This window comes from Ranitomeya imitator, chromosome 7 (assembly GCF_032444005.1).
Source record: "Ranitomeya imitator isolate aRanImi1 chromosome 7, aRanImi1.pri, whole genome shotgun sequence".
Lineage (NCBI taxonomy): Eukaryota > Metazoa > Chordata > Amphibia > Anura > Dendrobatidae > Ranitomeya > Ranitomeya imitator.
In genome coordinates, this window is record NC_091288.1 from 5,479,219 (window position 1) to 5,494,103 (window position 14,885).

At 44.1% G+C, this 14,885-nt stretch overlaps 1 protein-coding gene across 2 annotated transcripts in view; it reads right to left on the bottom strand.

The window, feature by feature from the left end:
• The window catches only part of KALRN (kalirin RhoGEF kinase), a 424,214-nt gene that overhangs the window by 215,708 nt on the left and 193,621 nt on the right, over positions 1-14,885 (bottom strand). For both annotated transcript variants that reach the window (XM_069732606.1, XM_069732607.1), the window contains exons 19-25: positions 14,628-14,742; positions 13,252-13,367; positions 12,090-12,212; positions 11,472-11,654; positions 10,554-10,672; positions 7,532-7,598; positions 3,978-4,087 (exon numbers count right to left, since the gene is read on the bottom strand). In XM_069732606.1, coding sequence (XP_069588707.1) covers positions 3,978-4,087; positions 7,532-7,598; positions 10,554-10,672; positions 11,472-11,654; positions 12,090-12,212; positions 13,252-13,367; positions 14,628-14,742 — 833 coding nt within the window. The remainder of the gene's footprint in view (positions 1-3,977; positions 4,088-7,531; positions 7,599-10,553; positions 10,673-11,471; positions 11,655-12,089; positions 12,213-13,251; positions 13,368-14,627; positions 14,743-14,885) is intronic.

A 14,885-nucleotide genomic window follows, 5' to 3' on the forward strand; every position in this document is an offset into this window, starting at 1 on the left:
GTAAAAAATAAAAAATTCCCACAAAAATGTTTTTACCCAAAATGTTCTACTTTCACAAGGGTAACAGGAGAAAATGGAACACAAAATTTGTTGTGCAATTTCTCCTGAGTTCACCGATACCCCATGTGTCGTCAAAATCTACTTTTGAGGCACAGTGCAAAGCTCTGAAGGGAAGTAGCGCCATATAACAGTGCAGATTTGGCTATACTGGTTTGAGGGTGCCATGTTACATTGGCAGGCAGAACCATCCCCCATAAATGACTCCATTTTACAAACTACACCTCTCAATGAATTCATATAGGGGTGCAGTGATCATATTGACACCACAGGTGTGGCACAGAATTGTATACCATTGGGCAGTGAAGATTAAAAATAATTACATTTTTACCAGCAAGATTTTGTTAGCCCCAAATTTTACATTTTTATACTGTTAATGCGCAAAAATGGCACCAAAATTTGTCCCACAATTTCTGCTGAATGTAGAAGTACGCAATATGTGGCTGTACAATACTGCTTAGCCACACGGAGAGATTCTGGAGGGACGGAGCACTATTTGCCTACCGGAGCACAGATTTTACTAGAATAGTTTGGGGACTCCATATACAGATCCCCTAATTGCTAGAAGAGCGGAATACCCCCTCAAGTGACCCCATTTTGGAAATTACACCTCTTTGGGAATTTATCTACAGGTGTAGTGATGATTTTGACTCCATGACACAGAAGGGCTCAGAAGGGAGGGGGACATTTGGATTTGGGAATTTGCTGATTTTTTTTTTTTTTTTTAGGGACGAGAAGGCATTTTGCTCTTCCAGAGACTTTGTGCTACCAGTAATGTGGAAGCCCCCTATATTTCCGTTAGCAGATGACAGACCAGAGTGTGGATTTGTTTTTTTTTGTGGATTGAATTGAAACATTTATTGTGAACATTTTACATAACGTTTGGGATCACATTTATCCTGTGCTCTACACTGAGCACTTACTTTGTGGTGTCCATCTAAATCTCCGAGTGATGTGATTCAGAAGAAACCCGAGGGATCCACTATAATGAGGCAGCAGAGTTACTCTGGACTCAGTCTGGCCTCTGTTCAGCGATCTCCTTTTAAGAAGTGAACAAAACTGTGGCTGACTGCACTTTTATGCTTGCCTAAAAAGACAAACCACGCCGGATCACAAATCAGACGGCGTCCACGGTGCCTCCATCTGCCTCATTATAGGGGATCTTATGCCAGAAGTTCCGATTGAATCACGTATTTCAGAGATGTGCACGGAAACCATGATGCAAGCGCTCAGCGCAGAGCACAGGATAAATGTGCGCCGAGCCTTACTGCGATCTTTGGGAGGCAGAATGTAGAAAAATCAACAGCAGGTGAAGAATTGGTTTTATTTATTTTTTACACCGTTCCTCGTACAGTATAATTGATTTGACAACTTTATTCTTCGGGTCGGTGCGATTACAGCGATATCAGATTTATATTGGGTTTTTATGTATGGCTGCTGTCACACGCTAAAAGACGCGTTTTATTGCAAAAATATAGTTTTTGCATCACCTTATTTTGAGAGCTATACATTTTCCATATTTTAGCCGACAGTCATGTGACGTCTTGTTTTTTGCGGGATGAGCTGACTTTGTTTTTGAAACATAAATTTTTATTTATTTACAAATTGTGTCGAGCATTACATCTTATTGACAGTAAATTCGTAATGATTAACACAATGTTATGGGGATTAGAGAAGGGAAGAAGACAGGGGAAATGGTGACATTACAATATCTATCCAATCACATTCTCTATATGCGAATCTGCAAAGTTATTTGTGGTGAAGTGTGTGTGTGTGTGTGTGTGTGTGTGTGTGTGTGTGTGTGTGTGTGTGTGTGTGTGTGTGTGTATATATATATATATATATATATATATATATACACACATATACATACACACACTCACATTCGACTCTGCAAAAACTCTTACTGTTTCACTTATTCATTCTCGTCTGGACTATTGTATATCTCTACTAATCGGCCTCCCTCTTACAAAACTTTCCCCGCTCCAATCTGTCCTGAATGCTGCAGCCAGGATCATATTCCTCACCAACCGTTACACCGATGCCTCTACCTTGTGCCAGTCATTACACTGGTTACCCATCCACTCCAGAATCCAGTACAAAACTACTACCCTCATCCACAAAGCACTCCATAGCTCAGCACCACCCTACATCTCCTCCCTGGTATCAGTCTACCACCCTACCCGTGCCCTCCATGGCTCAGCACCACCCTACATCTCCTCCCTGGTCTCAGTCTACCACCCTACCCGTGCACTCCATGGCTCAGCACCACCCTACATCTCCTCCCTGGTCTCAGTCTACCACCCTACCCGTGCCCTCCGCTCCGCTAATGACCTCAGGTTAGCATCCTCAATAATCAGAACCTCCCACTCCCGTCTCCAAGACTTTACACGTGCTGCGCCGATTCTTTGGAATGCACTACCTAGGTTAATACGATTAATCCCCAATCCCCACAGTTTTAAGCGTGCCCTAAAAACTCACTTGTTCAGACTTGCCTACCGCCTCAATGCATTAACCTAACGATCCGTGTGGCCTATTTATATAAAAAAACAAAACAAAACAAAAAACCAGGTTCCTCGCATCATGTTCTCATTCACTTTATGCAGATATTAGCCCTCTGTGTCTGTACTGCTACATACTTAGGCAGTTAACTGGTTCATGCAGCTTTACATGAACACCTGAGCCTTACACTATGGCCGGTCCGAATAACTAAAGCAATTGTTACCATCCACCTCTCGTGTCTCCCCTTTTCCTCATAGTCTGTAAGCTTGCGAGCAGCAGGGCCCTCATTCCTCCTGGTATCTGTTTTGAACTGTATTTCTGTTATGCTGTAATGTCTATTGTCTGTGCAAGTCCCCTCTATAATTTGTAAAGCGCTGCGGAATATGATGTCGCTATATAAATAAAAATTATATATATGTGTGTGTGTGTGTCTGTGTGTGTAGGGACATAAGTCTACGGTTATATGTGTGACTAGTGATAATGTAACATCTGTCCTGAAGGCAAGTCGCACCTAGGTGTTAATAGGTACTTCCTTGGGACTAGTAGAAATTCTGTCTCCATATCTCACCAGGAGGTCTAGCTAGGGCCAAGAAGAAGCTAACATTTGGCACCTACTAGGTCTTGGAGGGGAGGTGATAATTGCGGCCTGAGGGAATCTATTCCGGAAAACCTTTTCACAAGAGAAAATAATATATTCATTGGGGGCGCGGCCATGGCCCAATCAAAAAGGCAGCAATTATGATATTAACCTGGGAGGCCGGTCTAGAAACCTGACCTCAGACCAAAGTTATAAATTTAGGCTGCAGACAGAGAATTGTGTTCACATGTGAGGGCAGCCTGAGAACCTGATGTGATCCAATCTACATTCTTCCTTCCCTCAGGGAGCAGAAAGCAACTACCAGTTAGGTAATTTCTGTAAATTTTCTCCTGTTTATTTTGACACTGTTTTGCATAAGTTGTATGTCTTTTTATTATCATATTTTTCATGCCTTTTCTTAATGTAAGCATTGAACTTTTTATTACTAAAGTATAAAACTTTAACAAGTTGAACCTTGAATGTTCTAAAAGAATCCATAGCCTAGAGGTGTGTGAGCCTTATGAGTGATAGACATATTTTTATTAGTATTATTATTAGTCCGGGACTCATCGCCCGTGTATTCGGTGAGTGGTGGCAGTGCTTATGAGCGGGTGTGTGGCCTGGGTCGGTGTGATTTATGCTCCCATTACAGCATAGGACAGAGGTTGAATGCTGGACTGAGAGTGAGGAGATAGATTAACCCCTGCAGGCACAAACCCAAGTCACGTGTGAGAACAGGCACCTGACGAATAAGTGACACCACGGATAAGGGATCCATGACAATCTGCAAGGAGTTTGTATGCTCTCCCCGTGTTTGCGTAGGTTTCCTCCTGGTACTCACTTGTTGTGAAAATCATAAATTTCCTGAATATTCCCGAAAATAATGTGTTCCTTATTAACAATCCCAGGGGGAATTTCCTCCACTCCACTGGTCATCTCCCATAGGTACGTCTAAAAGAGAGGGGACAGGTGAAAAAGATAGATATTTATTTATAGATAAGATAGATAGATAGATAGATAGATAGATAGATAGATAGATAGATATAGATGGGCGGTAACCAAACCCGGCCCCCATTCACTTACACGGGGGGCCCGAACATCCGGTATTTACCATAGTGTCATGTGCTTGAGAGCACGGCAAACATCGTTCTGATCGGCAGTAAAATCATCACCGCCGGTCAGACAACCGCATAAAGTTTACCTCCGGTCACTGGTGTCAGTTAATGGGGCTACTGGTCCCATCAGCCGACGCATGCTGCCGCTAACAGCAAGAGCAGGCGCAGCTGATGGGAGTATTTATCAGCCGGCTTCTGCGCTATAAATAATGTTAAAAAAACGGCATGGATTCCCCTGTATATCTGATAACCAGCTAGGCAAAACTCACAGCTGCGGGCTACAACCCTCAGTTGTCAGATTCAGCAAGGCTGGTTATGAGGAAGAGAGGGGCCCCCACACCGTATTTCCGTGTTTTTTAATTATTTAAATAAATGAATTTAAAAAAATGTTGTGGGGTGCCCCCCATTTTTGACAACCAGCCTTGCTAAAGCAGACAGCTGGGGGCTGGTATTCTCAGGCTGGTAAGGGACAATATATATTGGCCCCCCTGCCTAAAAATAGCAGCCCTCAGCTGCCCAGAAAAGGCTCATCTATTAGGTGCGCCAATTCTGGCACTTTGCCAGGCTCTTCCCGCTTGCCCTGTAGCGGTGGTAAGTGGGGTTGATGTCACCTTTGTATTGTCAGGCGACAGTAAGCCAACAGCTTAGTAATGGAGAAGCATCTGTAAGACACCTATCCTTTACTAATCCTATCGTTATATGGTGAATAAAGACACAGCCAGAATATTTTTTTTTTTTTTTTTAGAAAACACCAGTGATTGTCTTACCGCTGTCTCTAACATCATTTCCTCCCTCTATCTGAAACTGAACCTGTCAAACACTGAACTCCTCGTGTTCTCTCCCTCTATTAACCTACCTTTGCCTGACATTGCCATCTCCGTGTGCGGTTCCACCATTACTCCAAAGCAACATGCCCGCTGCCTTGGGGTCATACTTGATTCCTAGCTTTCATTCACCCCCCACATCCGATCACTGGCTCGCTCTTCTTATCTGCATCTCAAAAACATTTCTAGAATTCGCCCTTTTCTTACTTTTGACTCTGCAAAAACTCTTACTGTTTCACTTATTCATTCTCGTCTGGACTGATGTAATTCTCTACTAACCGGCCTCCCTCTTACCAAACTTTCCCCGCACCAATCTGTCCTGAATGCTGCAGCCAGGATCATATTCCTCACCAACCGTTACACCGATGCCTCTACCCTGTGCCAGTCATTACACTGGTTACCCATCCACTCAAGAATGCAGTACAAAACTATTACCCTCATCCACAAAGCACTCCATGGCTCAGCACCACCCTACATCTCCTCCCTGGTATCAGTCTACCACCCTACCCGTGCCCTCCGCTCCGCTAATGACCTCAGGTTAGCATCCTCAATAATCAGAACCTCCAAATCCCGTCTCCAAGACTTTACACGTGCTGCGCCGATTCTTTGGAATGCACTACCTAGGTTAATACGATTAATCTCCAATCCCCACAGTTTTAAGCGTGCCCTAAAAACTCATTTGTTCAGATTGGCCTACCACATCAACGCATTAACCTAGCTATCCCTGTGTGGCCCATTCAAAAAAAAAACATAATCAGGCTCCTCGCATTATGTTCTCATACACTTTACGCAGTTAATAGCCCTCTGTGTCTGTACTGCTACATACTTAGGCAGTTAACTGGTTCATGCAGCTTTACATGAACACCCGAGCCTTACACTATGGCCGGTCCGAATAACTATAGCAATTGTCACCATCCACCTCTCGTGTCTCCCCTTTTCCTCATAGTTTGTAGCTTGCGAGCAGCAGGGCCCTCATTCCTCCTGGTATCTATTTTGAACTGTGATTTCTGTTATGCTGTAATGTCTATAGTCCGTACAAGTCCCCTCTATAATTTGTAAAGCGCTGCGGAATATGTTGGCGCTATATAAATAAAATTATTCTTATTATTAATATAAAGTACCTTGTTTGAAATAAAGCAAAACACTTCCTTTTATATTTAAAAATAAGAAACAGTTATACTCACCTAACGCCTAATTCCACCGAAGCCATTGTATCCTGTAATAAAACAAAGAAAAATAAACAACAATATCCCTGACCAGTCCCACGTTCTGTCCCACGCAGTAATCCATGTCTAGGAGATTAACAGTTTTCAACCTTGACAGTGCCAAGATGCAACCGTTCAGGCTGAGAACCATTGGTGAATGAGCTGCTGCGAGGGCAAACTCAGTGACTAGCAGTGACGTCATCGAGGTTACCTCCGGTCACTGAGATTGCAGTCCCAGCCAGGCTGAACTGCGGTGAGCTCTGTGAGATTCCCGCTAGCACCGTAAGAAAGTCTCATGGTGCAGAGGTGAGTTCACTGCAGTTCACGGGAGAATTTCACTGCGTTCAATTTGAACTGCGGTGACCTCAGTGAGATTCCCGCTAGCACTGTGAGAAAGTCTCACGGTGCTAGCGGGAATCTCACTGAGGTCACCGCAGTTCAGTCTGGCTGGGAACGCAACCTGAGTGACCGGCGGTAACCTCAATTATGTCACCGCTAGTCACTGATGTTAATCTCGCAGCAGCTCATTCACGAGTGGTTCTCAGCCTCGCATCTTGGAACAGTCTAGGTTGAAAAATGTTTATACCCAGACATGGATTATGGCGTGGGAAAGAATCACAGACAGGTCAGGGTTATTGTTGTTTTTTATTTTTGTTTTATTACAGGAGACTAGGGATTCAGTGGAATTACGTGTTAGTTGAGTATAAATAAAGGACTATATTCTGGCTGTGTCTTTATTTACCATATAACTATAGGATTAGTAATGGATAGGTGTCTTATAGATGCCTCTCAACCCCACAAATTTGAACCCCACTTGCCACTGCTACAAGGCAAGTGGGAAGAGCCGGGTAATGTGCCAGAAATGGCGCGTCTAATAAATATGCCTTTTCTTGGCAGCTGCGGACTGCTATTTTTAGGCTGGGGGTGCCAATATCAATGGCCGCTTACCAGCCTAAGAATACCAGCCCCCGGCTGTCTGCATTAGCAAGGTTGGTTGTCAACAATAGGGGAAACTCCATGCTGGTTTTTAATGATTTTGGCCACAGCTGATTTTGGGGGTGACAGATTCCCTTTAAACCCAGGCAGTAACACGGACTTCCTAGTGAAGTCCGTTTTCAGTGTCCGTGCCCAAACAGTAGGTGTTCAGTACTGAAACCAAACTTTACTGTTTAGGTTCGCCCACCTCTTATAATACATAAATAGATAAATAATAAATAGATGGATATAAATTAGATAGCTAGACAGACAGACCTCCATGCACTCGTGCAGATCTCGGACATAGGCTTTTTCAGTCTGGAGAAGCTCAGCCATTATAAACCTAAAAAGAAAGAATTATCAAAATCATATGGTGTTATAGTGTACAATGGTTCCATACTGGATTTATACTGGCATTATATTGGATGTCAAAGTTATATACTGGATGCTAGTGTTATATACTGCTATTATACTGGATGCTGGTGTTATATAATGGACACTAGTGTTAAATGCTGGTGTTATACTGGAGGCTGGTGTTATATACTGGATGCTAGTATTATAAATACTGGTGTTATATACTGGATACTAGTGTTAAACATACTGGTGTTATATACTGGACGCTGGTGTTATATAATGGATGCTAGTGTTATATACTGGATGCTGGTGCTATATACTGGTGTAATACTGGAGGCTGCTGTTAAATACTGGATGCTGGCATTATAAATACTGGTGTTATATGCTGGAGGCTGGTGTTATACATATTGGTGTTATATACTGGACACTGGTGTTATATAATGGATGCTAGTGTTATATACTGGTGTTATATACTGGATGCTGGTGTTATATACTGGTATTATACTGGATGCCGGTGTTATATACTGGTGTTATACTGGAGGCTGGTTGTGGTGGAATATGTGTATATATATATGTGTGTAGTGACATATGTCTAGGGTTATATGTGTGACTAGTGATAATGTAACACCTGTCCTGAAGGCAAGTCACACTTAGGTGTTAATAGATACTTCCTTGGGACTAGTAGAAATTGTGTCTCCATATCTCACCAGGAGGTCTAGCTAGGGCCAAGAAGAAAGGGAACATTTGGCACCTCCTAGGTCTTGGAGGGGAGATGTTAATTGCGGTCTGAGGTTATCTATTCCTGAGAACCTTTTCACAAGTGTCTCAAGAGAAAAATAATATATTCATTAGTAGAGCGGCCGTGGCCAATCAGAAAGCCAGCAATTATGATATTAACATTAGGGGCCGGTCTAGAAACCTGACCTCCAGACCAAAGTTATAAATTTAGGCTGCAGACAGAATTGTGTTCGCATGCTGGGGGCAGCCTGAGAAGCTGGGGTGATCCAATCTACATTCCTCCTACCCTCAGGGAGCAGAAGCAACTACCAGTTAATTTCTGTAAGTTCTCCTCTTTATTTTATACTGTTTTGCATAAGTTGTATGTCTTTTTATTATCATATTTTTATACCTTTTCTTATTGTAAGCATTGAACCTTTTGTTATTAAAGTATAAAACTTTAACAAGTTAAACCTTGAATGTTCTAAAAGAATCCATAGCCTAAGGTGTGTGAGCCTTATGAGTGATAGACATTATTAGTATTATTAGTTCCGGGACTCATCGCCCGTATATATCGGTGAGTGGTGGCAGCGTGTATCAGCGGGTGTGTGGCCTGGGTCGGTGTGTGATTTATGCTCCCATTACAGCATAGGACAGAGGTTGAATGCTGGACTGAGAGTGAGGAGATAGATTAACCCTTGCAGGCACAACCCCAAGTCACGTGTGAGAGCAGGCACGTGACGAATAAGTGACACCACGGAGAAGGGATCCGTGACACTGGTATTATAAATACTGGTGTTATATGCTGGAGGCTGGTGTTCTACATATTGGTGTTATAATCTGAACGCTGGTGTTATATAATGGTTGCTAGTGTAATATACTGGTGTTATATACTGGATGCTGGTGTTATACATATTGGTGTTATATGCTGGAGGCTGGTGTTATATAATGGATGCTAGTGTTATATACTGGTGTTATATACTGGTATTTTACTGGATGGCAGTGTTACATACTGGTGTTATACTGGAGGCTGGTGTTATATACTGGATGCTGGTGTTATATACTGGATGCTGGTGTTATATACTGGTATTATACTGGATGCCGGTGTTATATACTTGTGTTATATACTTTATGCTGGTGTTATATACTGGATGCTAGTATTATAAATACTGGTGTTATACTGGAGGCTGATGTTATATACTGGTGTTATATACTGGATGCTAGTATTATAAATACTGGTGTTATACTGGAGGCTGGTGTTATATACTGGTGTTATATACTTTATGCTGGTGTTATATACTGGTGTTATATACTGGTGTTATACTGGAGGCTGGTGTTATATACTGGTGTTATATACTTTATGCTGGTGTTATATACTGGTGTTATATACTGGTGTTATACTGGAGGCTGGTGTTATATACTGGTGTTATATACTTTATGCTGGTGTTATATACTGGTGTTATACTGGAGGCTGGTGTTATATACTTTATGCTGGTGTCACATACTGGAGGCTGGTGTTATATACTTTATGCTCGTGTTATATACTGGAAGCTAGTATTATAAATACTGGTGTTATATACTGGACGATGGTGCTATATACTGGAGGCTGGTGTTATATACTGGTTGCTGGTGTTATATATACTGGTGTTATATATTGGATACTAGTGTTATACATACTGGTGTTATATACTGGACGCTGGTGTTATATATTGGTGTTATATACTGGAGGCTGGTGTTATATATACTGGTGTTATATATTGGATACTAGTGTAATATATTGGTGTTATATACTGGAGGCTGGGGTTATATACTAGTCACTTGTGTTATATACTGGATGATGGTGTTATATATTCTGGCATTATAAATAGTGCTGTTATATACTGGTGTCATATATTGGACGCTGGTCTTATATACTGGTGACTGGTGTCATATACTGGACCCTGGTGTTAATAAACTGGTGTTATACATTGGATGCTGGCGTTATATATTCTGGCGTTATATACTGGACGCTGGTGTTCTATACTCTGGTACTATATATAGTGGTGTTATATACTGATGATATATACTTAAAGCTGGTGTTATATATTCTGGTATCATAAATAGTGGTGTTATAAACTGGTGTCATATACTGGACGCTGGTGTTATATAATATATGTTATACTACTATTAAATCTTTATGGCGGCCCCTGGCGCGGGGCTCGTGGTGGTGCCCACGGTTGGCTCTTACTCTTTTTTCCTGGCGGATTTCCTCTTCTCCTCATTGACCTCGTGGCCGGCATCTCGAAGCTTCACCTCTGGATCAGTCAGGATGGCAGGAATGATGTCAAGTTCTAGATCTTTATTATCCTGAAGATGAAAATGTGGGAATGTGAATGATGGTGCCGGCCAAAGATTAGCAACAATCATTGACTCCTTAAACAGCGGCCGCCCGACTCCCTGGCGGTTTATTTTACCTTTCCTGTAATCATATGCACTGTAATAAATTGCCACCTTAGATCTCATCATATCAGATCCAATAGCATCTCGCGGTCCCCAGGATGGCGCGTCCGGACCACACACTGGACCCCTGATGAGATGACCGGATGTGACGTGAACACTCATTTATGAGCAGCGCACGTATAATCCGGCCATCACATGATGCAGCAGAAGCGGAGCAGAGGATTTACTGCGAGACGTGTAGCAGGAGCCAGGTCTGGTGCGATGTCGGACACACGCTGCCCACATGCTGTATCCACTGATTTGACACAGGGTGCAGGATCCTACGACACTTGGCACGCCGTGACGTCTGACCGTGCAGGATTACAGCTCGGAGTGACATGTTCAACCAGCAGATACATCTCACTTCCTCACATGGACGGGTCCCTTCAAATTTGGAAGTCTGCCACTTGCCCCAATAAAGCTAATCTGATGAGCGCAGCCATTACGTGGCCCCTAGAGTAAAGATCCAAGAAGAGTCATCCCTGTGCACGCTGTCCGCTCTGCTGATAGTCCCCATCTCCTCTCCTGCACTCGGTCACACACACTGTGCAGCGCTCATTCACGATCTGTAGTCCAGACCCGTTACGAGCACAGACAATCAGGCTGGCGGGTGGAGGAGAGCAGCGCTGTGATCAGCGGCTTCTCGCGGTGTGCTGTGTGCGGGTACCTCAGTGCTGATGCCTAGCGCCCGCTGCAGGGAGCACTGGTATTTCCCCATCCGCAGGGAGAACTCGCGGTAATGCTTGTTCACAGTGGTCACCCATTTCTTCAGCTCGGTGGCGTGGACGTGGCCTTTCTCTACAAAGCTGTCCGCCAGCTGGATCAGGAGCCGCACCTTCTCCTTCGTTTGCTGCCAGTAGAGAGAAGAGGAGGGACATATTATTGGCAGCGGTTCACGCCGCGGATCTCTGCGTCCATCTATACCATCATTCATAATAAAACCATAAGTCAGAGATGCTTAGACGTCAGGAGAGGTCCACGCACTCACATGAGATCACTGCTGCCTTGACATTAAGAAATACCGATACTGAACACTAGGGAGCGATGGCGCAACAAGCGCAGGAAACTATGGGGGTCTATGGCCCCCTGAGAGTGGAGTATCATAACCCAGGGCTCAGTCACAAAACCTCGACATTATGGTGTTCACTAGGAGCCAGGACACAAATACTGGAGAGCGCTGCCGAGCCATGGCCTGACCCCGAAACAGTCTACACCATATACCTGCATACCACTATATACAATTACATGGGCCCTCCACCACCCAGGACATCAGAGGGGCCCTCACCTTAGCAGGGATGCGGAAGTCCTCATATTCCTTCAGTAGACCCTGAGTGTCCTCCAGACTGTCTCCCGTTCTCGTGTGGGTGGACAGAAAATGTTCTCCAGTCTCCTGAATCCAATCTAAAGCCTGAAAGAGCAAAAAATGAGAGGAAAGAAGAGGAAATGAGTGACACGTTTGCAGAGATGGGGCAGGGATACAATGATGCAGGATGGTTCAATGTATCAGTAGATAACATTGTCCTGCCTTCAGTCACCACTAGAGGGAGCTCCCTGCACAAAGAATCAATATGGAGACGAGTGAGTGGTAAACATCTGTATGACAGAGCTCCCCCTAGTGGCAGCGTCGGTGAACAACGTCCTCTGAGGATCCAGAACTCTGCATAAAAATACCAAGATCAAACTCCTCCAGGGATCACAAAAAAGGGAAATTGTAAAAGTTATTACTACACAATTAATTAAAAAATAAAATCATTACTAATTATTTGTCTGACATCTGCTAGTCACAGCTAGTATTTTGTAAATCTATATCTCCGTGAAATAAAGCTACATTTTTTTTAATTAGAATTAATACCTAAATATTATGTAGAAGATTTGGAAAACTAGGAAAAACAGAGGTGCAACAGGGTCTTAACTGACAACACATTAAGGTGCAGAGAAGAAAGGAATCTGCTTCCCAGACGAAGTTGCACCTAAGCAACATGTTTAGCGCATATCCGCCGCTGCGAGACCCGGGTCCACAAGGAAAGAGTGGCCGAGGATCCGGGTGAGGGGTCAGCGGATGCTGAGGGATATAGTCAGATAGTCGATAAGATTTACTAAAGCTTCATTGGACAGGCTTCAGGCAGTCATACACAGGACCTCTTCATCAGGACAAACACTATCTAGTGTATGACTTCGAACAGCGTTACCCTGAACCCTGACATCCGCAGCAAACCCACTGACCCGTCACCCCGATCCTGGGCCGCTCTTTATATATTATGGAGACCTAGAAATATAAAGTACTGGCTGTGACCAGCAGATGGCAGAGAAGATGACCAACATCCTTCATGGGCAAAGTTCGCACCTGTCCAGGACAACCGATCCCTTTAAAGACGACTGTGACGTGCAGTCTCATAGACTGATAGATGATCGTCGGGAGACGACCGGACCTACAGGTGACCGCTTACCTGCTTGGCGCTCCTCTCGAACACCACGTACTGCTGGCACTGGTCCAGACGCCTCTTCTTCAGGGTCCAGAAGTGCAGCACCCGGTTCTCCCTCTGGAGCAGCTCGCTGAGGATGGCTGCAAAATTAGCACAGCGTCACCGGACACAGAAGCCACAGCTCCACAATCCATACACCCCACTGCCGCGGCAAGGACGATACTGGTGACCTCCGCACCCGGTGGCTTCGTGTCTGTCCCACACAGGCCGATATACGAGGCGGGAGCAGCGACCATCCTGCCAGCGATCCGCAGCGTTTCTGGGTGTAGTGAAATATGTATAAATATATATGTGTGCAGTGAACTATGTATAGGTTTATTGTGTGACTAGTAATAATGTAACATCTGTCCTGAATGCTGCAGGTCGCACCCATGTGTTAATATGTATTTTTCTGAGACAGCAGACTTCTGTCTCCAATCTCACCAGGGGGTTGTGCTGGGAACCAAGAAGAAAGGGAAAATTTGACACCTCCTAGCTCTTTGAAGAGAGATGTCAATTACAGCCTGACAGTATCTGTGAGAAGCTTTACACAAAGAATCTCAGAGGTCCAATCAAAAACAAGAAATCAGAATATCAACTTGAGGGGCTGGTCTAGAAATCTGACCTCCAGGGTGACTCTATAAATTTGGCTTGTATACATTCAAAATTGTTCACATGTGAGGGCAGCCTGGGAAGCTGATCCAGTCTATATTCATCCTACCCTCAGGGAGCAGAAGCAGACTACAAGTTAGCTATTTCTGTAAGTTTTCTCCTGTTTATTTTATACTGTTTGGCATATTAGTATGTCTTTATATTACCATATTTTTTATACCCTTTTCTTTACTGTAAGCACTGAACCTTTTTGTATTAAAGCATAAAACTTTAACAGTTGAACCTTGCATGTTCTAAAGAATCCATAGCCTAAGGTGTGTGAGCCTTATGAGTCGTAGACAGTATTAGCATTAATATTTCCGGGACTCATCACCCATGTATTCGATGAGTGGTGGCAGCGTGTATGAGCGGGTGTGTGGACTGGGTCAGTGTGTGATTTATGCTCCCATTACAGCATAGGACAGAGGTTGAATGCTGGACAGAGCGGGGAGATAAATTAATCATTGCAGGCAGCACCCCCAGTCACGTGAAAGCGGATACGTGACGAATTAGTGACAGCATAGAGAGGAATCCGTGATGCTGGGCATTGCCAGTAATCTCCAATAAGGGCCATCACTCCGGCCCCCACAGGAGAGGCTAGGGAGACTCTATAGGGTGCGGCCACTGGCCACGACCAACCGTAGATGGCGCCCAGAGCAGCAGCAATCCCAGAGAAGAGACCACCCTAATCAATGTGTGGCAGGACTCACCTTTTACCTGTTGCTCGGGCCCTCGTGTATGTGGGGCCACTCCTGGCATGCTGACGTTGTTACGGTGAATGTATTTTAAGAAAACTTCAGCATTTCTCCGCGCCAACGTGCAGGCCTGTGGAAGAAAAGACATGGGGGTGGAATAACATGGGGGGGAGACGAAACTATAGAGGGGTCGCAGCTCATGGTCAGGGGCTGCACCTGACACTGTATTATACGACCCCAGAGGAGCAGACATTATAGAGGGGCTGCGGCTGA